Source organism: Anopheles maculipalpis, chromosome 3RL, assembly GCF_943734695.1.
Source record: "Anopheles maculipalpis chromosome 3RL, idAnoMacuDA_375_x, whole genome shotgun sequence".
Taxonomy (NCBI): domain Eukaryota; kingdom Metazoa; phylum Arthropoda; class Insecta; order Diptera; family Culicidae; genus Anopheles; species Anopheles maculipalpis.
The window spans coordinates 65,965,590-65,990,130 of NC_064872.1; the positions used below are offsets into that span (position 1 = coordinate 65,965,590).

General features: G+C 42.8%; 2 protein-coding genes across 2 annotated transcripts in view; both read right to left on the reverse strand.

Moving 5' to 3' along the window:
• Positions 1-24,541, reverse strand: part of LOC126561735 (semaphorin-2A-like) — a 624,320-nt gene that overhangs the window by 314,750 nt on the left and 285,029 nt on the right. The gene's annotated exons all lie outside the window — the stretch shown is intronic.
• LOC126562911 (protein G12-like) lies at positions 18,938-22,465 on the reverse strand. The gene is made up of 3 exons (XM_050219511.1): positions 22,013-22,465; positions 19,386-19,558; positions 18,938-19,060 (listed from the first exon to the last, which is right to left on the reverse strand). Exons 1-3 carry the CDS (start codon positions 22,449-22,451, stop codon positions 18,953-18,955), a joined length of 720 nt encoding a protein of 239 aa, XP_050075468.1. The 5' UTR covers positions 22,452-22,465; the 3' UTR covers positions 18,938-18,952.

Genomic DNA, 24,541 nt, shown 5'->3' on the forward strand with positions numbered 1-24,541 from the left:
CCCTGTTGCAAGACGTGAGGAGACAGTCGAGGAGGGTCTTGGGCCTACTGTGCCCTCCCTTCATGGTGCTCATAAAAACGCATCGGAAGCTAATGCTGTGACCTCATAAAATCTGTGGGGACGGTGGTCACATTTAGCACCCGTACCCTCCATTTGGTGTGCGGTGATTGAGAAGCAACACTTACTTTCGATGTCGTCTTCTGAGGGACTAAACGATGGAGCACTATTGCTAATCGAAGACAAGGCAAAGTACTCGGGCTTCTCGTGCATAGTAAGCAGGCTTTTGATTTCCACTGGGAAGCGAAATTAATTGAATATTTAATCGTGACGCGATGTAACCGTCCAACTCGGCTAAGGTGTCCCTGGTAGAGAGCCAAGGGGTCACATTTCAATTAGTTAATGGGTTTTGGTAAGCTGAGGGTAGGAAGGGGCTCGTAGGTGGAATGTAGTAAAATTCTCCCGTTTAGTGAACATTCGCAGTAGGACGCGTAATGCTTCACGTTTCCTGTCGGGCTGCAACTTTTCCACAAAACCACAAGACGTGATTGAAGCTGTCAGGCTGGTCAAAGTCTGGTGGTTTCGTGACGGGCGCACGGGAAGAACGATACCCGAAGCGAGGGAATAGAATTACTTCACTTTTGGGAAGACAAAACTTGAGCAGCACTCATATGGAGTGAAATATTAATGATCAACTTACAAGAGGCCGTTACCGTTGCGCTGCGAAAATGATTCCCATACTCTGGAAGTAATTTCCATCCGCCAAACTACCAATCCGGAATGATTTGTCCGGCCATCCTTCCAGCAGCCGGGCCTTCGGTTTCGGGTGTACAAAAAGTTTTGTGGAAGAAGGGTTCGTGACGGAAAGTTTTCCTTACTGTGAGCCTCACACATGGCCGCGGTATGTGCGTGTACGCGAACAATAAGCCGGCAAGGAGTTGTGGTCTGCTCTGCTGGGACTGTTCCTTGCGGTGCTCAAACTAAGTCACTAATTCATCTCCGGGGGTCCATTTTCTTGCCTGTGGTGGCACTGCGATGTGAGTGGGCCGTGTTATGGCGCATAATGTGCCACGATCTGGAGGCAAGTTGTACAGGACAGGGCGTTTGGTGCTTGAGCGGAACAATAACTTTCCCGCGTCATTCTTGGACGGTACCGGAGCAGGCTTGGTGGCCACCATGCTCGTCGGTTTCGTTGGTGGGTTGTGTTTTGGGATGCGGTTGGTAGTCTGGGAATCCGTTCTGTGTTGTCACAAGGAATGGCTTCATCTCACCATCGCTGCACAGCCAGCCATTAGTCAGACAGCCAGCCAGTGTCAGAAGTTGGGGACATAAATTTCGACTCCAAATTCATTGCCACCCGTTGACAGATGGTGAGCAACACTGCCATGGAAGGGCAAGATGCTAGGATTTTTGAGACATCCTCTCTGTTTGAAGCTTGCACTTCTCGGTGCACATTTACTAGCGCGAGAAAGAAAAGATGGCAAGAGTGCCTAAAGTCATCCAAGGTTCCGAAAACTGGCTGGCACAGCTGGCAGAACAATAACGTATGCTTGTGGTGGTGGGAGTAGAATTCAAACCGGTATCACCAACTTCGTTCCACTATGCGACTATTGAGCGATATGTCTTAGAACTGATATTCCTCCCACCCACCAAAAAACACTCTGGTTCGTTGCGTCGGAACAAAAGAATAAATATAAAATGGTGACAAGAAGCAAACAAATGGAGTCGTGGAAAACCAACGACCGAACGACCATTAGTACTAATTAAGTCGAAGCATGTCGACATGTTTTTATCGCCTGTCTGCACTTTTGTTTTGGCGTATCGAAGGCGAACGTTCTGTCGGGCTTTCTTTGTCCCCTCTCCCACGCCGTCCGGGGGGTGCGAGCTGGAATGGCGCAAAGTTCGATATAAACGGGAAACAAACAAACAAAAGCTCCACCGAACAGTTGAGGTTGATGGGTGTTGAGAGATGCAATAAAGACGCAAAAAGGGACACAAAATGGGTAGTGATTAAAGCAAAACGCAAACCTTCGAGCATAAACTTCCGGTCTGAGCTTTAGCCGCACACACACACACGCGCCGCACTGAGCTCCGGCCTGGTATTAAGGCACAACACACTACACATTCCACTACATGGCTTTAAGCTTGTTTCTGTTGTTTGGCATGTTTTCAAATTGCTGCCGACGGATGTTTGCGCACGTGTATGTGTGCGTGCGTGTATTCATCCACTCCCTATTTCCCGGAGGCACTTTTTTTCAACTGAAAAGTTCGAACAGAAAACAACATCCAAAGACACACATACACACAATAGTGCACGGGCTGGGAACGATACAGGGAACGATAAAAATCTCATAACCAGCCAACAAACACAAAGCATCCGCACAACAAACCGGCACCAGGCCTCGGACGAACCGGCGAACGATTGATCCTCGGGTCGTTCGGTCGTTCGGTTTGCGCCTTCTGTGTTTTTGGCATGCAAAGTCGTGCGGGGGGAAAATGCAAAGTCGTGCTGGGTTGGCTATTGTGGTTTAATATCTGTTTTGTATTTCTTCAGGTATTTTATTGTAACAAGCAAAAACATTGTTTTTACAGCACAAACAATTATTTTCCTGTGTACAGTGATCCCCAAACAGTTCAACAGTGACAGTTTCAGTTCTACCTGGCCAGAATCGGATCCAAGAAGGATCGGCTGGATCCATCCCGCAGCAGCAAGAATTACTTCGTTGAACTGAACGCTGAAAAGCTGAACTGATTTGGAGAACACTGTACTGTGGAATACGTCTTCCTCCATTTTACGGCAGTGTTGAAACTGCCTCTTTATGTCGTTGTCGCGTAAAAAAACAATGAAGACAGGGACAACACAACAAATAATGAGAAAGAAATGGTGGAAAACGAACAAGGATTGGAAGGACACAGTGTTTATCAGGTCCCAGAACAAGTGTCTCCATGTTTAAAACAATCAGCAGTTTTGACAGAACAACCAATCTCACCAATGCGTCTTATTATTGTTCAGACAAAAATCCCTCACTGTTGGAAGCATAGAGAAACCCTTTCTATGACCTGAGAAACACTGTAATGAGGACGTGAAATCATAGGACAAGACCGTTGGCACTGGCGAATCGGTAGATGATCCTCATGTACGTGAGGTCCCCGGGTGCCAACACCTCTCTTATTTTTGTACCCTCGAAACGCCTAAAGGCTCGACAGCGCTCAACAAGGAAATACTCACCTAAATGTTGATGATTTTATTTTTAGTGGATTAAGAAATTTACTGTTTTATTTTATATATTTGATGTTTTAATTTTCATTCACTCCAACCAATTGCCGTATGGTGTACACAGCGATTTATCATAAACTTTACAAGCCGTTTCCTCCAAGGATTCCGCTCCCTCCTGGACATTTTCGGTGAAATAATAATTGATTTTATTAATTAATTATATTATTTAATTATCATTATGTCAAAAATTTAAGTTCCCTCTGAAATATCATGACAACAATTTAACTTTTTGATATTTTGTTATTTTACTAACTTGATTTTTTTTTTTATTTTCAGCAAAAAGGTCCGAATATCTATTAAGATTCTTTGTCTTCACCAGTTGTAAGTAGCTGCCCGAAAATAAGCATCAGCTTAAAGTAATTGAATAAAAACTACCATCAAATGTGACGCCCCATCAACGTACGGGACCCATTTGCTCAGGCCGAATGGAAAGGATTCATCAAGAAATGCACATCATGCACGGCGGTTGACGCAGTCTAGAGGGGAACATAATTGAATCTATCCACTATCCACTCGAAAAAAAAAAAAAGGGCCACCATCTACAGCAAACTTTGTCCCCTGCTATCGACTTCAAATTACATGCTGTGGGATATTGTTTTACCAATTGCCATCATGCTCGCCGCGCTCGAAGTGCTTTTGTGGAAGGATACAAATTGTCAAACATAGAGCACTGATCGTTCCGAAGATCGTTGGTTTCGGTTACGAAATGAACGGTCCGCACACACGCTCTTCCCGCCTGCGCCAGCACAAGCTGTGCGTTGTTTCACTCTGCAACCTGAGAGATATTTTCGGTTACGGCAGTCGTTACGTGCCTGGAAAGTGAAGTAGAAATTTAAAGAACATTCGCGTTCGCGAGATTCACTTTGGTGTAGGGTTTTGTGGGGTAGTGCAAAGTCACCCGCTAGTGCCCCCGTTCGAGGCGCAGGAGGTCACGCATATGTGTTCTAGCGTCTATTTAGATAGAATATTAAGCAAAATGGTTTGCTATCAGTTGCAAACTCACATACGGTTATAGTTGAGATGTATTTTTTTTTTTTTTTGTGCCAATTCTTGACCCTTCCATCGAACGATAGCTTTTCCAAGACGATTGCTCTTCGGAGCCATAAGTAGAAAAACCTTTCTTTTTTCACTTTCATTTTCTACAAGCTCAAGTGCAAATCAAATAATAACAATTTCCAACTACTAAAACATACAAGACACACAAGGACAACAACATCAATTGACTCGGAAATGGGGAACGTCCCGACTTTCTTTGTGATAGCGCAGTGTATCATGAGTCGCAGACGTATAATTCAATTCGAAGCGTAAATCTTCTTGACTAGACGTTATATTGGGACTGTGCTACCCGCTTTTTTCCGATATCACCTATTCGATATGCTGCACGAAATTGAATGCCAAAAGTGACAATCACTCAACGTTAAGGCGTATTTGTCGTTTGACGTTCGTGGAGCAGATTTTGAGCCTCTTTTAAATCTTGATAAGCGGTGTAGTGTTGGGTGAGCAGATCAGGAACCTTTTTTTTTTTGTATTGCAGATTTCTTAGACTGTTTCTATATAGGGCGGGATGAGTTTAGCGTTTGTGCGATACTTTACAGGAAAAAGGAAATAGCGATATGTCGTCGGAATTTGACTTCTTACCTTTTGCTTTTCGTGATTGCTTGCTGATCAAGTAACAAGCTTGTACCAGTGCGTTCACGTCGTCGGCAGTATTGAACGATTTCGATTGTGAATGATTTGAACCTGGCAAGGAAATTAAATTTCCGCTGCAATGGAAAAGTCGACAGCAACTGGTTGGAATCGGTTCTGTTTAGGATACAACGGATTAATGTGATACCCGGTAACTTAAATTTAAACGAGAAGCATGAAGTGCATTAAATTTCGGAGCTGCTGTAGCGTGTTTATCTTTTCGAACATAGGACCACGAAATATAATTTAAAGTAGTGCATTGTTTACCCACCGAAAAGATTAAACAAATGCACATGTCATTTTGGGGATGAAAAAAAAAAAGAAGGAAAAACAGTGAAGGATAAAATATGTAATGCTGCACGAAATTAAACAAACTCTTCGCTGTCTGTGGTTTTGCCAAACTTTTTGTTCCACGTTTGTCGCACATTTGCGGTTGTGCGATGCGTCTGTAACGGAAAACGTGTGCCCGTAAGATTTATTTCCCATTTTCCACCACCACAACCCCTCCCAACCGCCCACTAGTGTTGCACATTATGCTGAGTAAACACCAATGCCAGACCTCAGACTCTTTAGTGCATGATGATACAGAAACATGTCGAAATGTAAATCCTTCTGCACGAGTTAAATCCTGTGCCGTGGCGTGCTGGTGTGGGAACATTTGTAGGCGACTGTTGTGGACTTTTCCTCTGCACTGCTCACGACCGGTTTTCAGGATTCGTAGCGTTGCGGGCGGAGGGAGCCGGTTTCGGATTCAAATATTTATTCCTGCTGTTTCTCCTGATAACGTTTCATAATTAAAACGTGAATTTGGGTGCTGAAAGTGTGTGTGTGTATGTATGTGTGCTTTTTTCCTCCGAAAGGGGTTGATATGCGGTGGTGGAAAATGTACCGGCAACTACTACTATTCGCCAACTAGCAGCACTCACGCATGTTACAGATTGCACAGTTGACCAGCGCAGTGCTAAGTAGTGGACAAATTATTCATCTGACAATTTGTGAGGTTTTGTAAGTGTTTGTATTAGTATTAGTATTCTACAGAGATTCGCTACGGTCAAAGATGTTTTAGATTCGAACGGATGACTTAAATAGAAAAAAAAATCCATCCAGGGGTTTCATAATTTTGTTATATTTACAGATTATATACAAAAGATAGTCCAAAACATGGATGAAGGAGTTCAAAAGTGTTTTATTTTGTATTTATTTTTTTCGCTTCTTCGCCGCCACGCTTCGCCGCCACGAAAAATCGCCTGGCGTTCAGCATCCTTTCCTCGAGGGGCTGAAGCCCAAGCACCGCATACTGCGGCATACTGCGAGAGGCTGAGAGGCAGTATGCCACCAAACGACGTTAGCGTACTCAAGGATCGATCAACCAAGGGAACAATACAACGTCCTTGCGCAGAATGGCTCGGGGTTTAGATTAATGACCAAACCAAAAATACGATTACTCCTGGCGACAACGTGTTTGATCTGGTCTTTGAAGGATAGCCTGGAGTCGAGCCTGACACCGAGATCCTTAACGCTTCCTGTGCGTTTAAAAACATGGTCGTCTACTTCATAGCTGTTAATCGACGGATCGCGCGATCAGCTGATTCGAGCACTTCGCCTCACAGAGTACTAACGCGTTACGTTTATACCAGGAATTAAACAGCCCGAGTGAATCCTGCAGTTTAGCATCTTCAGCATAAAATAGCTGGTTGTTAGGTGATAAAATTGTTGAGATGTTATTGATGTAGATGTTGAACAACAGTGGCCCGTTTTTGTTTTCTTACTGCACATCGGAAGACGCCTGTATGGTTCACGAAAGAAAGTCGGCTATCCGTACCGGGTAAGCACAATCGGAGGGGTACGATCTTATCTATGCCAATAACGAGTAGAGAATCCTTAACGCCTTAAGCTTGGCCAGCAGGATTGGGCCAAAGATGGAGTCGAATGCAGCTTTTATATCAGTGTAAATGACGCCGACTTGTATATACTAGACATGAAGTTACAATAATGTGGTATTTTAGCTTCAATTTATTTAAATTTCAGTAGCATACAGCAAACTCAAAGAAACTTTTTAAACTTCTTATTCAACTGTTTAACCATCTCTGCGATTAAATTCTTAATTACAAATTTTGTCTATATTTTCCACACCTCATCCCACCGTGCGTCAGTGTAGATGATAATCGGTTTTTAAAATCTCGTTCCGCGGAGGTCGTTTGCCACCCTTCGAGTTGGGCGCTGTTTACATACGCACCGCGGAACGCAAGGGTAAAGGATTACCAGATTTATGTTGATTCATTGTATTATCCGCACTCGATGTTGCATGTAATTTAACCGATCCGTCCCATTTTCCCAACTGCGCCGGGATGTGCTTGTACTGGCAGACAGGCCAAATACAGAACCGCTACACATTCTACGCTATGTTCTAATCGATGTGAAGCGTGCGAGGTTACATTTGCTTACAATAGCGATGATCATGTCCGATGCAACGCGAATTCCATGTGGTCTTGGCCCAAATAGCAAGAGTGCAATTTCGACAGAAAATGGAAGGTGTGCTGCACATTTTGCGTTCCCGGTAATGGTGCAGTGAATGTTGACTTTTACATTAATTTCCAATTTTTCACAACGGAAACTGGCATTTTAAAGTGGTCACCGCCAGCCACCATTCGTAAAGGGTGACTGTAAAGTTGGATAGCGAGGGAGAGCTGGTGCTGCCTTGGTGTGGGTGAACAATTTAGAAGCTAATTTAAAAACTTTGATCGTTTATTTGCATGCAGTCACCGGTACCTTGAATGGTCGTTGGAATGGAGATGGAGAATGGTTCTTGCCTGATGTTACCGGTGCAGGCTATTCATCGTTTCACCCCTCGCATCAGACGGGCGAGTGTACGAGGGTGTGTCTTCGTTTGGACAGGAAGGTTATTAAAAATTAAATTGAGGAAATTACGACCGACAACAGCGTTTGGTGTGGTCTAACGTTTCAGCTCTCAAAGCACACAGCACACTGTTGGGTGGGATGAATCAGAGCGAGAGAGAAACACAGACAACAGACAGGAAGGTGAGCTGATGTCGTGCCCGATGGTAAAAGGGCACGTGACAAGAATCCTTTGGACACTCAGCAGGGATTAACATCCGGACCGTTGTAATTAATTGTTTTCCCGCTTGTGTCGCTTGTGCTTGAGTTTGTGTGTGTGTGTGTGCGAATAGTCGATGTGAATAGGGGAAGATAGTTAGAAGGATGAAACACTTCGAGAAAGGCGGTGATTTGCATTTGCATACGAATTGCACCAACGACCACCAGATTCAAGGAATGGGACAATTTCTTGAGAAATTACTTGAATCGACTGAAAATGGCGTTACCGTTGATCAGGTCCCGCACGATCTCTATGTCCTTGTGTTGCTTGCCGCTTCCCTCCATAGCAGCGCCGATCGAAAGGAACAGCTTAGATTAATTCGAGGAAGTCGTTTGGACTTCGGCCACGAACTGACTCATCGCGTCAAGCTGCTCGACATTCGCAATTAATCAGTGCAACGGCGGGCAGTGTAGTGTACGGTTGATGTATTGGTATAATTTCCTGGACGGCTTGCACGAATCCACCAGACTGTTCAACATCCGACTGGAGCATATTTGCTAGCGCGTGTTTCAGTGTTTGGATGTGCACATGGAGAAGAATTCGGAGATTCGTCACTCGCTTGAAACGGAGGTGATAAAAATTTGTCATTTAGCTGTCGGGCCGGGGGTAGGATAAATGTGTGCGTTTGCTCATTACTGGTTGGATAGAGTGTTAAGGATAATTTCTACTGTACAGGTAATCATTAATTCTCGAAATGGTAAATTGGGTAAGGCGTTTGTTAAAAGCATCACAAGATGTAAAATAATGATCTACATAGGAAAGGTATATTTTTACATGTAAAAACTGGGATTATAATAAGAATTATTTGTTAGAATTTTGCAATGCTTGCAGTTAGTATTTGTTTCAAATAGTTCATTGAATGCTCTAATAACACAGTTCTTTTCGATTTCTGTTCATAAAAAAGATAAGATAATATGTAATATCAGTTCTATTCTACTTCTCATAAAACTTGGGGATTAATTTCATTTGCAAATAATTAAATTGAGCATTAGCAAGCGCGATTGCAACGAAGGATGGTCAATGAAGGACAAAGAAAATGCAACTGTTGTCATGACGCCTAAAAATATGCAATATTTTCCTCTGCTGCATTGCCCACGCTGTATTGCTCAATAATGCTAAACGTTTAAAGTAAAGTAAAGTATAAAAGTGAACAAATTTCACATAAATATTCGGAGAAGCGTCGTGTAAGCAAAGGAATTACTGTAGCAACAACAAAAATTTAATTTTCTCAACAAAACAAAAGTCCAATTCACACCACGGTAAGCTTTCCACCGAATCCATTCCAAGAAGCAAGAACAAATCGTATTTCATTCAGTGGCCGTTAAATGAATGAAACATAAATCGTGCAATTAAAATAAGCGTAACACGCGTTTTCTCGATTGTTTGTTTTTGCATGCTGAGCTGTTTTCCCGTCGATACGCTTCACAATACATAAACGGTATTCAATTATTGAATCTTCATCTTTGAAATATCCAATAACTGTTAACCTTTCCGTTGATCGGGGCTGATTGTTAAATCTCCTGCTTTTCCCCGCCTCATCATCCCGCGGGTGAAGAGCAGACAACGATCCCGCAGGCCAGGACAATATCATGAAAATGTCATCGAAACTACACCCGCACTCGGCACTCCACACTCGAAACATGAATATTCAAGGCAAACACATACACACGCATGCAGATAACCACTTTGTGAAAAGCAGTAGCAGCAAATGAAAACAAAAGCATTACGGTGCATATTGGAAACAGCAACCGAAAAAAAAAAAAAAAACAACAAGCAAAACAAATCCATTTTGACAGAAAAGAGAGATAAACAAGGAATAAAGCAAAGCAAAAAAAAAAGAATAATATGTAAATAGTCGATGGAACTGGGTGACCGGGAAGGAAAAACATAAACAGTATTAAAATTCGAAACAACAGGAGAAAATTGGGAGCCTGCGCTGCAACGGGCTCGTTGGAAGAGGTGAGAGGGAAGTGATAGCAGCGCTTCCGGGGTTCTGTTCCGGGCAGCCTGAGTTTGGCCGCGATCGGGCAGGGCAATTTGTAATTAAAAACACTCGAGAGTTTAATAAATTTTCCCAACGGGCTTTTGGCGGGCACAGTGGTGCAGGTGGATGAATGTTCGAGGTCGCACTGCTAGTACATGCACACAGGGGAAATGCATTTTTGTGCGTCCTTCAACAGACCGAATATTATCATCCTTTAAAACGAGCGTTCCATGTTTTTGTTTTGTTGATTGTGTTCTGTGATTCTTTTATTTTTTGAAGTGCTCCAGCCTGTGATGCTCAATATAGACACGGTGATGACGATCATGGGTATGATTACCATGATGTTACTGATCGTGTAGAGCTGCGTTTAATGGTTTTTGCATGCAGAGAATTGTTTTGGTTTGTTCATAAATGTAAATGATATTTGTGTCCGAGATTGAATATCTGTTAAACTTATCAATATTTTATTTTGAAGTGTGACGTTGCACTTTTTATGGCAAAATGTGGAACGAAATGCTAGAACTCATGTTTTGTAAATTAGGTACGAGGCTAATAAGCTGTTTTATACCAATTATCATTAATTAACGATTTGGCATTAAAAACATATTTCTTATTCGCTTGAATGTGTGTTAACTTAAAGAATATTACAATCAAATTATAAAGCAAATTGTGGAGTAGATTGTAATCATTATTTAGGGATTATTATCGAAAATGGTTGTACGTACTCAGGAAGAAGTATATCATCTTTGGCCCAGAATATTAGCAAATGTGCTGTTTAAATTAAAAGACAGTTTATAGTTTGATTTAATCCTACCTTCATCCATAGTTCGATGAGCCTGCTATAGCAGCATCAATCCCAATGGATCCCCCATTTTCCTCAAATAATCCACATCCAACCCAAACCCAACCCGGAAGCCGGAACTCAAGAAAGAAGTGAACCGCTGATACAAAAGAGCCACCGCAGCCACATCATCCCCAGGCTGAATGATGACACCTGTGGGAAATGTATTTATGTGTCTCCGTAGTGACGTTGTCGCATAAATTAAAATCGCTGCACCGCGTCCATCCCGTGCGCCCAGCGCAGCCAAGCTCTTCCTTTCGACTGTCCATCGCACGAGTGTACTGCACTGCACAGCTCGTCCAGCATGGTTGGGAGCGTGAAATTGAATTCACAACATTTAGCATGGAAATGCAATCCACCGCTGCTCGTATATGTGTTCGGTAGCGATAGAAGAAGGCCCGAGCCGGTGAAGAATAACGAGCATCCATCGGGGATGGATTTTCGATGACGGATGTAGTGACATTCGCTCCGATACGGAACGTTGCACCCATAAATGATGAGACCGTGCCGGTATCGCGTCGACCGCATTTGGTTGCATTCTTCCAGCGTGGTAGGGTAGAAGTTGAAGTCGGAAATGGGGTTGGGCTTTGGGGGTTTTGTGGGACAAAAAGTTGACGCTAAGGATTGAAAGGATTAGTTACTTCGGTAGAAAATGGTGCGTTCAGATCTCATGAAAAGGGTTTAAATAGGAAAGCGTTTAATTGGAAGATGGGTGTACATTTTTAGGGCTTAGGGCTGACAAAGGAGATGTCTCCCAACTAACGTTAAAGAAGTTTTATGAGTAAAAAAGTTGTAAGCAATACGGCAGAAATAGTTGATAGAAATAGCTTTTTTCAGTTAAAAAGTTGGCATTTTTTAATGTATCCGTGATATTACCTAACAAATTATTTGAACATGTTTTCCTCCTCAAATTGGTTTAGAAAGTCCTGATCAGAACTGGGGCGCGTTATGGTTGGCATGCTTGGTGTCCGATAAAATCCGCACGCACTTTGTATTTTTCAGTGATCGCTGCGAGTAGATTGGGACATCACTCTCACCCTTTGCAGTACTTTTTAATGCAGGTGGCAACTTTTAGAAGGACATCCTTTTGTTCAGGTTTCCACTCTATAGACATTTTATTCCCAAGAAGATTCATAATTTGACAGATATATGATCGACACGAAGAGATACATAATGGCTGACGGCCAGGGTTTATTTCTTAAAATCTAATTATCTAGCTACAAAATCCTTCCAACTTATATGCTATATGGAGTGTAGACATTTCCTTCTCCCTCAGTTTAAGTGCACCTTATCCAGCGTGAGCTCGGCTTTGGATGATTTGGCTGCCAGGTATGTTTCTGATGATGTTTTTCTCTCTGGTTCCAGGTAGCCTTCTGTTGTTGTTATCCTATCTGGTTCCAAGGGGTTAACGTCTCTTTGGAGCTTCGTGGAGACTTGGCTCTTTCTTCCAAGATGACTCTTTTTGTTGCGGATAGTGTATTTCGTTTCCGGCCTTTTAATGTTGTGGCTAGAGGATGGGAGAGGGGACAGAAGCAAAGATCGATTACCATCTCTTTGGCGAAGTCTAACAGAATCCGTGCATATTCGTAGTCCTTCTGTCCCAGGATATCGCGCAACGGTACCGCCGGGGATCTTTCTGATCCCCGAACGGCTGCTAAGAGTCCGGGTTTAGCCGCATCAAATCCCACACACGACCAGAGGACGAGGTAAATGTCGTGGTATCCGTTGCTACAGCTACAAACCATGGAAACGGCGCTGTATATACTGTATATACTGTTGAAGATGTGCATTCATTGCATGGGATGGTTCGACATACAAGGTAAGTCTTGACATCATGCGAACGCACGATCTACCGGGAGATCGTGAAACCAGGGAGGCAGGAAAATCTTTAGCAAGATCGAATGCCGGAAACGTTCGTCCTCATCCGTCCTCATCGTCCGAGTTCGTCCTCATCCCACTTACTCTGCTAGCGGGCCATGCACATCTATTGTGGGATGCGAAGAAAACCTTGAGGAGGAATCGACCTCTCAAAAATGCTGCCATCAGTGGCACCTGGTTTGGCCAAGGAGTTTGCTTTTTCATTTCTGGGGATCCCGCAATGAGCAGGCAGTCATAGAAGTGACATGCGAAATGCTTTATCATAGAACTTATAATTATAACTATTTTTTGTATAAAGTACACAGAGCGCTTCAATACCTCGACGGATGTCAGCGCTCCGACAGCGCTAAGGCTATTAGTAATAATAAAATACTGTTCCACCAAACACTAATAAATACTTGTCCTTCAAACATTTTTATGCTTTTCTCATCGACAAAGGAGGCGTCTCAGAACAAAATTTCGATTAAATGAGGCGAGCAAAGTTTAACTTCAAACCTCTTATTGAAAAAAAAGGCCTAAAACAAAAGAAAAACAACAATAAACACAAATCCATACAGAATCAGCAATGATAATGTCGCTTCAACCAAACATATTTTAAAGTCAATGTATGACCCATCCCCTAAAAGAAGGCTTACGAAACTTTTAACCAATCCCGTTCGTTAAAATGGTCGGCTAGGACTAGCAAAAATATGTTTTCCCGCGCTCTACATCATTCCACATCCTCCCCCAAACCCCCGGAGGGGGAAGCTCAAATTACGAACCGTTCCCGATTTCATCGAATATCATCCCTGAACAAAACTCAATTCCTCAGTAATACTTCGATAACGAATTCCGAAAAGGCCAGGTTTCACTTTGATCGTACTTCCGAAACTGCTGCCTCATGCTGCACCATTCCCCAGTCTCCACATCACAAGTTTATTCCAAGTTTTGGGCCAAAAGTTAGCGAAGGAGAAAGCATAAATTTGATATGCATTTCGGTACAAGTTTGGTCCGTTGTGCGTCTAAGCCAATTTTTATCTAGCGCCGCGCTTTCCATCCCCATGGTGGAAGGAATGTGGGATCGGTAAACCAAGCAGCACGAGGACAGGTGAAGTTTGAGCAACCTTGTTTGGTGAACCTTTCGGGAAAAGTGTAGCTAGCTAGCGAAACGGAAAAGAAATAAATAAATAGAAAAAAAGTAAGGTGACCCAATTTACGACGCAAAGTAGACGCTGCTTAAGATGGTCCGAAAGGAAAGGTCCATCCAAAGTAGGATCTTGTTCCATCCCCGCAGATGAACTGGTCGAAATCATTAGCTGACGCTAGGCCTTGTACGGGAAGGTGTTGTCGTACACCGTGAGGAATGTGTGTGCGTGTGTGTGTGCGTCCCCTTTTCCTCACATACTTAATCTTCTCCAGTTTCAAAAGGAACGCAACCTTCCTTTACAGCATCCTTTTGGTCGTTAAGGGTAAAGATAGAAGATTTGGTTGGTTTTTGTCGTATTTTCTGGATGTATGTTATTTTAATTTCTTTCTGCAGTAGGTTGCTTCACTTTCTGGACATAGAGCGGGTGGTTGTAGTGTAGCTATTATAATTGAAATTTATAAGGGTTCAACCGATAACAGGGGTTTTCGAGGCGGGCGTTAAAATACGACGTTGAGCGGGACACCCTAATACTGCCGATGGAGGTGCCTGATTGCTGATCGTTTGATGTATATTCTTTCATCGAACCGAAGAATTGGCTGGGATGACGTTGAATTAACACACGCTTGGGATGATTAATTTACGCACGATGACTGCTCTAAAGAAGTGTAAGGAAAAGTGTTTTCATCTACTCGTTGCCGTTGCAGATTTACTTGTGAGCAAAAAAAAAAGGATATTAGCGAAAGAGTATTCATTCATCTGAAACATTTTTCTTATAGTGAGGCTGTTACAGCATAAATGTGTCAAATTTTACAGACCCTTTTACTACGACACGCTTTTGCAAAGGGAAGCAAAGTAGTGATTGATTTTCATCATCGTACAGCAGTTATCGTTCCCTTCTCCTACTGGTCTCCTACAGGAAAATCGTATGCAGAAGAACACCCTGCTCGGGTGTTCTTCTGGGGTTTTTTTTGCTGCAACGTGCCTAAAATAAGAAGAGAAAACTAGGAACTAGTTTTTGTTCGAAACGATGAAAATTCGTTTTTCACTGCTCCAACTGTAAGGTCTGCTTGAAGAAAGCTAAATTGACTAAACGCTGTTTCCGTAAGTAGAACTTAAAATTGCTTAACCAATGCTTTTGTTTTCCTTTTCTTCTTTGGTGAGAAAACGAAAAATGTGAACACTTTTTTTTTGCTAGGCTCAATGTGATGGACCCAGTAGAGAAACAGTGCTTTTTCCGAAAATTGAAAACGAGCATTTTTGGTTCGTTGATCTGTAAGTGATTGCTGGGTGATATTTTTGAAATGATGCTGTATGATACATTAAAATCATTAGAATGCATTATTTATTGGCAAAATGTTGGTGTTGAATAGATTGTTTTGTGACGTACAATGTTGAATGATTTTTAATATTCTGTAATAAGAATAGAGTGAAGTATAAAACGAGATTCAATATTAATTTTTATCAAATTTCTTTACGAAAAACACAAGAAATTTGAATTTGAAGTTTAATATATTTCTCGCTGCGTTGAAGCTCGGCAAGTTTTGCTCTGTACAATCAAATATGCTTCTTGCAACAAGGGAAAGAAGCAAAAATTCTCATAAAATCTAACGAATTTTCTTCCATGTCCAAAACTTCGTTCGGTGTCCTTTGCGCTCGAGCCGTTTAATTATACCACGAGCGCCATGAAGTTAATATTGTTGTTTGGCAAACATACGAGAATTCACATTAAATACCGTCTGATCCAAGCGACTGAACGATGCTTTTGGTGTTGCCAAACGTTGACAGCAACATTCAGCGCCAACGGATCATAGCCAAGAATTGCTGCTTTTTTCTCGTTGTAGCATAATTTTCATTAGGTAAGCCTGTTTGCCTGCAGTCAATGTTTAATTTACGGTGCCGGCAGATGTGTCCACTGTATGGTTGCTGTTGTTGGGTCAAAATTGAACCCGCACCCATTGCCAAAAGAGACTTCAAACTGAGAAAGCAAATGACCGTGTAGAAAATGTGAAAACTGTGCTTGTTAAACATTTGAATCTTGAATGGTTATTTAATCGTCTGACAAGAAAAGATCACTAATTTAGAACATTTCTCTGACATATCGTTTGTACCGTTGGCTACCGGAATAATAAATCAAATAAAGCACCATAGGCACATGTGGAACGGTGGGACTTCCCAGTTTTCTTACGTGGTAAGGCTGTGAAAGCTCGTCCGTTAGGGAACGAGTAGGCGAGTGAAAGTAAGTAGATCGACACCCAGTCGTTGACTCTGATACCATTAAACAGACTTAACAAGCTTGCTCGCCGGATTAACTCCGGCGAGGGTAAACTAAGCTCACAGTTGTGTTCCGGGTAGGGTTCCCCAGCAGGAGCAAAATAAAACAACGACTGTAATGAAAGGGTTGATAGAGAGCAAAAAGGGGCGATTATTCTCGGTTTGCAGTAAAGGTACTTGAGAATAATGGAGACTTCAGTCCCCGTCCTACACCTCCTCAGTGGATTGGGAAAGCTTTCCCTGTGCGAACATTTTTTCTTCCACCTTGCTAACACTTCTTCAACTAATTCCACGCTGAAGATGCGTTCGTGTGAAACAAGTTTAGCGTAGCGTATATCACAAGAAAGCTGGGGTTAATAGCGTGAACTTGCTAGTTTCTGGAGTCAGTTAGATTTTTTTTTCACCCTTTCTGGAGCAGATTTGTTTACCGTTCATTTGCCCTTCCGTAGGGGCGGGAAATCTGGCGTGGGTTGTACAAAAAAGCAGTTTATATTTTTGCCACCTACCACGCGGAAACACGCGGGTATGTGTTTACCGAACGTAAACAATTTAACCGGGGCGCTGAAACTTTACCGAGCGCCCGAAGGACACGGAAACAGGACATCTGCCGGCGTTTGCCTAAGCACGCGCTTTTGATCAAGTTTTAACCAGCTTAGAGCGGGTTGAACAATGAACCGGGCCAAGTTTGTTTATCCACGCGTACTGCAAGGAAGACGAAGGTATGTATTTTTTCGCTGCTTTGAAAACTCTGGCAACCCTTTTCTTATCATCGTTCTCGTTTTCTTCTTTAGAGGTTATGTTTGTGGACAGGAATTGCGGTGCAAGATCTTTAATAAATATAAACTTCTATGGGTTTCCTAATGCGAAGGAAGGTCCTTCAAATAATTCAAATATATCTGATAGAAAAATGTGCAGAAGGGTCAATTCTTATAGTTGAAATTGAATTATTGAATTATTGATAAAAGTGCATGGAAGAATGGTTAATGTGCTTAATGGACTAGTCATAGATTGTTAGCTGCTTTAAGTTTGCATTAGTTGGATTTATAATTGTACAATCCAATGAAACCCATAGTTTGAAAGGCATAGTTTGATCAGAAATGATCAAAACATAAATATAAGTTTTTTTATAAAGTATGCTCAAAGAATAAGCTAAACTTTTGCCATAACAAATCTTGAATTGGATAAATTCGAGTTGGGTTCTATATCGGTGAATACAATATCTTTTAAGTATATCTAGAAACTGGTAAATTCTGATGCGATTCACATAAAAAGTTTAAGACATTGCAAAATTTGTTTGGCAGAGAAACATATCTCCTTTTTCTTGTCGAGCTCAGTATTTAGCACGTTTTGTTGGCATGGAGAGGCCGGTCCGATCCATTTCAAGGCAACTCGATCTAGGGTTACATTCACAGCTGCATCGAATCTTCATCAGGTTCAACTCCATGAGATCCAACCTACTTACGGGCCCCAATCATCGTAATTTTCCGGTTTTGACTAACACATCAGAATATCTGGATCGCAAAATGCCTCAGCTAGCTCGTAGTCCATTCTCTTTCTCCAAACGCTTTGCCCGTACACACCGTTAACGATAGTCCTTAGCATTGGTGTCCTCCGTCTGCATAGTCCAGACCTCGTATCCATAAGAGATTAACAAACGTATCAGTATGCAATGTATGGTGCATTTCGTGTGTTGCTAGCGTATTCTGGATCGCAGGAGTTCGATCGTACTCAGGCAGCAGAATGTCTCTACCACTTCGAGATTATCGCTGGTAACTGATGGTCTACTTCTGAATTGTGCTCTGAATTCCGCGAAGTCAAGCAATTGGAGAGATCGGTTGAAAATTGCGCCCCGAATGTTCACACTTCTCGTGACAGCTTGCAGTTCGATGTTAAACAACAAGCAAGAAGGTACCCTTGGCTCAGAATCCGATGAAATTCGAAAGATCCCAACAGCATGTTCGAAACACTCTGCTTGCAGTGCAAACCGTCCTTAATGGCCCTAAACATCCATACAGCCTTCCCAGGGAATCCGTACTGTTGAAAGGAGGTTAATAATTTGGTCCGAAATATCTTACTGTTGAGAGCCTGGAGCCTTTTACAAGTGAAGCACGGGAGCTGGAGGATCTACCTTAGAGAAAAGTAAACCTATTCAGCTGATGCAAACTAAAAAAACCTGTAGCCACGACTTCTTTCTACGATCAGCATTTTCATTTGATTAGAGGAAGTATCAGTTCTTTTCAGCATCTCTTATATCTCAATACTTTGTTGTGAATTATATTCCAAACTCTATGAGCAATGTTATTAAAATGTCACTCGACTTCTAGGACTGTACAATATGTGTAACATTTCTTCAATGATACAGAATAATACGGAATTCAACATTTAAATGCAGTGACGATGTCAACGATATTCACTAGAAATGCTGCGACATATTTTTACAAAAGGATGCCTTCCATCCGATACGGATTTTTAGCTGCATTAAATTTCTCTCATCCGCGTTTTGTTTTCTATTTCAATTTTCGGTATTTACAGTATCATGATAATGGTAGTAGTTGTTTACACACCACTTTATTTACGGCAAAGTCAATCGATTCTTACACATTACTCAACGGGAACACATTTATTATTTTTATTTTGCTGAACAAAATGCAACAAAAATAGCAATGCTTTCGTGTCCAGTTGCGTTCTATGCGCTGTATTTGCTCCCCCTATTTATACCGAAACTAAAACGGCAGTGAAGATCTCCCCAAAGGACAAAAAAACCGCATGGCGAAGAATTAGAAACTACTGAAACTGAAATACTTCTGCACGAGCTGTATCCATCCGGGAATATCGAATCCGTGCCGCTGTAGTCTCCAGAGAAGTATCCGCAGCTGCTGAGAAGACTAAGGAAGGAAGTATGCAGGAAGCAAAAGAAAAGAAGCGTAAGAGAAATAGTTATCAAAATCTATCACAAATATGAAGGTATTTTTGTACGGGGCTTCGCTAGAAAAGGTAACAATAGAAATCTATTTCCAGCATCGGAACTTTTATCCCTTTTGCGTGTGCCTCCAGGGCTTTGATGCATTACACGTTTGGTCGCTAAAGCGAGCAACAGGAAAGGGAAAGCATCGAGTGGAGTAACAATTTCGTTGATTGAATGATCGAAATAAAGGAAAGGGAAAATGGTAGCAGGTGACGGACAAGCACGGGTTTTTTTGCAAAACCTACCTGCAGTGTGTTCAGTACGTTCTCAAACTCGCCGCTACCGATCTGCTCGAAGAAGAAGGAAAAGTCATTGCTCGTTTCCAGCTTGTCGAAGAAAAGCAGGATTATTTCGTCCTGCGGCAGCAGCGCCAATATGTCATCGACTAATCCATTCAATCCTCTGGTGGTGAGATTTACTGCAATCGACACAATTGAAGAAAGAAACCCCGGGGAGAAATATGGGTGAAAATGGTAAACGAAGGGATGTTTTTTACTTTCTTTTTGGTTTGACCTCGTACAGGCTGCAGGTTTTGTGGCAACTTTCCCCAACTATCCCTATCGGCTTAAGGTGGAATCAACTTTTACTACGAACGGGTACGTTTAGTACGTTGGCTTGGTTGCTACGATATTCGAGCTTCGTTGCTGTTGCTGTTCTGCGGCTTGTTAGCGGAACTGCTCGATGGTAAACAGTAATTGATTAATAATTTAATTTGCTACACATGCAATCGCTTGCCTGTCGTCAGTGGACGGTGCATACGTTTGGCTGCACCCATTTTGTCATACGTTTCATGAAGTTGGGCGGCCCGCTTTAGTACGAGCTGGGAGGCATTGTATTACGCCCTGCTGCCTTGCCACTGCCAGCATACGAAGTAACCGAAAAGCGAAAGCTTCATTAGCTTTTGCCTGGCAGGCTTCGGTGCGCCCGTGCAGCGAATTGACGCTGTCGGATGTGGGCAACCGACCTCCGAAATGCAATCGTCACAACTTTCATCAGCGTCACCAAATACAATCAACCAAATTGTCATCAACCGGCGGCCTGGGTTGGGTTTCCCATTCAACAACGAGCTGGGAAGCGCTGTGGCTTTATGTTTATGACAATCAAGCTCAGCTCTGGTAAGGTGTTTCAGGTTTACGGGGGAAAATGTACTTGTACAGTGTACACCGCGACAATGGCACCGTTTATTTCATATTTTATGTCAAAATTTTGTTTCAGTATGAATGGTTGTTCCAGTTGCTTGTTATGTTTGGTCAAAATATAAGTAAAGTTTAGTATGATTAAGAGTTTGATTATCCAGCCACTTGAATGCTTTCATGTTAACATCAATCAGTAATCGACCACCAAAACTTCTTCTTGAAATATGGGAGCCGATGAAAGAATAAGATAAAACAGATGTATGGAAACTATCTTTACAACAGGAGAATTAACCATCAACACAAATGAGAACTAAATTGACACACACTGTTCCCCTGTCCTTCAATATTGGGTTTCCGTGTTTCATATAATCGTAATTGTAAGGCCAAACTCAAGAACGCTCCCAAGCGTATCCTTCTCCTCTGTACCAAAGAAAGCCTCACCAGAACTGCTGACGCCAAATTGGAGCTACAGCCTATTGCGGTTGGGAAGCACCAACGAAGAATAGTAGCTAGGAACTCGGGCGAGATTTTCTCATTTCCAATCCCATATGCAACAGTTACCCATTACATGCAGATTGTGCCCAAGGTGATCACGGGGACACAATCATCGGCCACCCAAGTACAGGATTAAATCGTAAATAATTTAATTGAATATTATTCCATTTCGATTCCGAAGGGTCCGGCGGTTCCGACGGAGGCCTCTTCCTAAAGCGGATCGTCCATCCGTTCATTCCGTGTGCGGAACCGGGCTTCCCGGACGTTTGATTCGATTTCCGACGGCTGCCGCAGGAAACCTGCACAGGCGAAATGCTAACGACGGAAGTGTCAAATGAAGACGCAGTTACGTTTGTTCTTGATTGAATGGTGGAGTTGTGTGCAAACCGGGGCGCATTCGCGAGTAGCCGGAGTGTAGCCATTTCAACTCTGCTGCCTGGCGATACAAGATTATCGTCAACGGCAACGGGAACGGCGTTTTGTTACAATTGTATGTATGCACTTCCGGTGGGAGCGAGACTTTGAAGACGGCGTGAAATCAATTTAAATTGAAATCTGCTCCGCATCGGCCGTGCACCACGGCCGCCTTGCATCTGCGGTTGTTTGCCCACCGGGGCTGGCAGCGGTAAAATGGCACTTTCATGGGTGATTGAATAATGAAGTTACTTCTGCTGACTGGCACCGGCAAACGGGTAGCAGTGTGGGCCGTTTCTCTGCTCCCGATGCAAGTGGATCCATAGAACTGGACCTGGGCTTCATACGGCTGGACATATTGGTGGTTAACTTCAATGTAGCTTCTTCATGAAGTTTAGCAGCATACGTCCAGAATGTGGGATGGTTTATGTTCCCAATCCTTTCTTAGTTTTGTCGTCTGTAAGCGACAAGCAACTTGGACAAAGGGTTCCAAATTAAAAGGCTTTTTATCATGCAATCACAATCGATTCGCATTCGGATAATAGTTACATGATTGTTATCGGTTTTGCAATAAGATAATTGGAACTGGCAATGAATCTCAAACATTTGCTAGGACATGTTTATCCTGCCCAAGTCTTCCTGCTGTTGGATAATGCTTAATCGAATGTATAATTGGAAAGCTTTCCAGCAATCGTTCAAACGAAAACGTCTTTTAATCCTTCTGTGAAAATTGGGAAGAAAATTGCTCCAATTGTTGGTACCTGTGGTGTATGATTTCAAGTGACACTTATTGCCGTTCTACAGTTGCACAGGGGATTGCTACTCACACATGCGGACGCTTTCGTCTGGCTCGGCAAAGATGTCGTCCGCATCGAACCGCTTGTTCAGCTCGATCCACACCTTCTCCACACTGAACCCGATGCTGTCCAGGTAGCGCCGAAAGCTGCGCACCTCGCCAAGATTCACAATGTCCAGCCGGATCTGTGTGTAGTCCTCGGTGGACACATAGTCGAACGCACTCTCCACCTCGACGTCGTAGTGATAGTAGTACTGCATTAATCGCTGCACATCCTCAAACGGTACCAGATCGATAAAGTCCATCAGATCTTGCTGCAGCTGGTGGCTCGGTTCCTCCTCGATGTGCCGGATGTGGTAGCCAAATATTTGGCCTAGTTCGGCCATCGCCATCAACGCTATCAGCGGCCACACGGAGACCGTGGTGGGAACTGTCCTTCCGATTGCACGTTCACTCGCGACACAAACCATCGTTATTATCGTGTGGAAAGGAACTAGGAATTGTAGTTTGAGGAACGGATTCACACAAAAAAAATCAACGAGCACTCTGGACTCTAAAACAACAACTGCACTGGAGAGGAGATTTGCGCATTTAATAAACCACTTCCGCGGGATGTATTGTGCTGCCAGAGCACCGAACAAGGCACAAGGGAACGCACTGGTTAGCGAGTTTCGAAAAATAAGCTTTCGATGCTGGGCGAAGATAATAGCGTTCTTCCCCTTTAGGAACGTAGGAAAAACTTCTCGCCCGAGAGTTATAACTTTTTTTTTGGTTGCTTTGTTGGGCCGTATGTTTGCCAGGCCAGCATAAACACCAATTAAAAGCACTTCTAGCACCAAGCACCCAACATTCTACCATCGAACGACGCACCGGTCGTGCTGGTCGTGGTGTGCCAACCGTGTGTTGAAATCAGCACATGAAATAGATTCATTTTCATACGACCCACAGTCCGGCTTCGCTTAGAAAACGGCCTCCATAATCACTAATCGAGATAACTTTGTTTGCACTGGCCGAAGTGAAAATGGTACTTCCGGCGTTCGCTCCTTCCCACTGGGGGGCTGAGATCTTTGGCAGTTTTATTTGGCTTCTGTTTGATCACTTCTAATCCTCGGACGATCATCGACACAACGCTTTCTTCTGCCACGGACACGCGGACACTCGCTTGGGCGCAAGACTCGCGAGATGAAGCGAACGAATGCAACTACTGATAAGCGTCCGGGGAGTCTCCATCGGCCATCCTACGCGTGAGGATCGTGGTGTGTCTGTGTGTCTACGTCAAGTGCGTTTCGTTGATTGGCTCTCTAAATTGAATCAACTGACCGTTTTGGGTGATTTGGGTAAATAAGCCGTTTGAAAGTACGACCTGCTGCGAACCTTGCTGGCCAGGCCAGCACAAGCGTTTGAGCGTTTTGTGCCGTCGTTTGTTTGATTCGATTATCCAATTTACGATAAGAATCGGGCCGTCGTTGTTTCTTTTTTCTTCTTTTGCTTTACGCGAAGGTTATCTTTCGCCTGGTGTCTTCGGGATGAGTATGCCTTTTTTATGAGCTGTTTGCTGAACGCCGACGAACGGTGATAACGCGTTTCAGGTGTTTTGTTGTTTTGGTTGTTGGTGCTTCGTTTAGGACCTCATTATGCTTCGTTTGAAGCAGGCGGAAAATGCTGTTATGGCTCATAAAGTGGAAAGCTTTAAAGGGAGGGTTTCTTTTAATTATATTGTAGCTATATTTCTTTCTTTTTTTTCTTTCGAGGCTTTCCATTACTGGCAGTGCACTCAAACGTTGGTCATTAACGATAATCGAACTTACATTTAATCCGCCATATTTTGAATCATTTAATTAGATGAGAGTGCGTCGAGATTTTGATTGCAATGTCGTACAAGTAAAAGGGATAATATTGAAGGAAACAGATTCGAAATGTTAATTGAAGTAGCTCCACTTCAACAATTAATTAATGTCATAATGGTCTGATATATCTTAACTGCTTATACTTCTTTCGAAACAGGCTTCCAAAATGATCCACTTCAACAACTTTGTGTAATTAAATGACTATGCCATTAATTATTAATTACATAGTAGTTATACCTTAACTACTATGTAAAAGAAAAGTGAAGTGGCATTTCGATGTACCAAATTTCAGATTCTACAAATGACATCCTGACAAAACTGCATTAAGTTATCAGATTATTTTGGCCTGGGATTGTAAGGAAAAATGTGAGTATTTAATTTTTTCACAAGATCTCTCCAACTCTTTGGCTTCACGGATGCCATAAACATCATCGGACGGGTCATCTGCGATGGTGTGCGAGGCGTATGCTCGAAAGAAACTCAAGGGTAATAAGATCAATCCGATGAAGACAATATACCTGCTTTCCGGAGGCTCTGACCCTGATAGAGCCCGGCTCGGAACAACACACGATATATCGGATACCGATACGTCCGGAAGTCCTCTACGTGAACGAAACCTGGTCAACATACGAACTTTGTTGACGGAGGACGGAGATGCTAAGGACTATCTTTGGCATGTGGACAACGAGAATGGATCACGTTTGTTGAGAGGT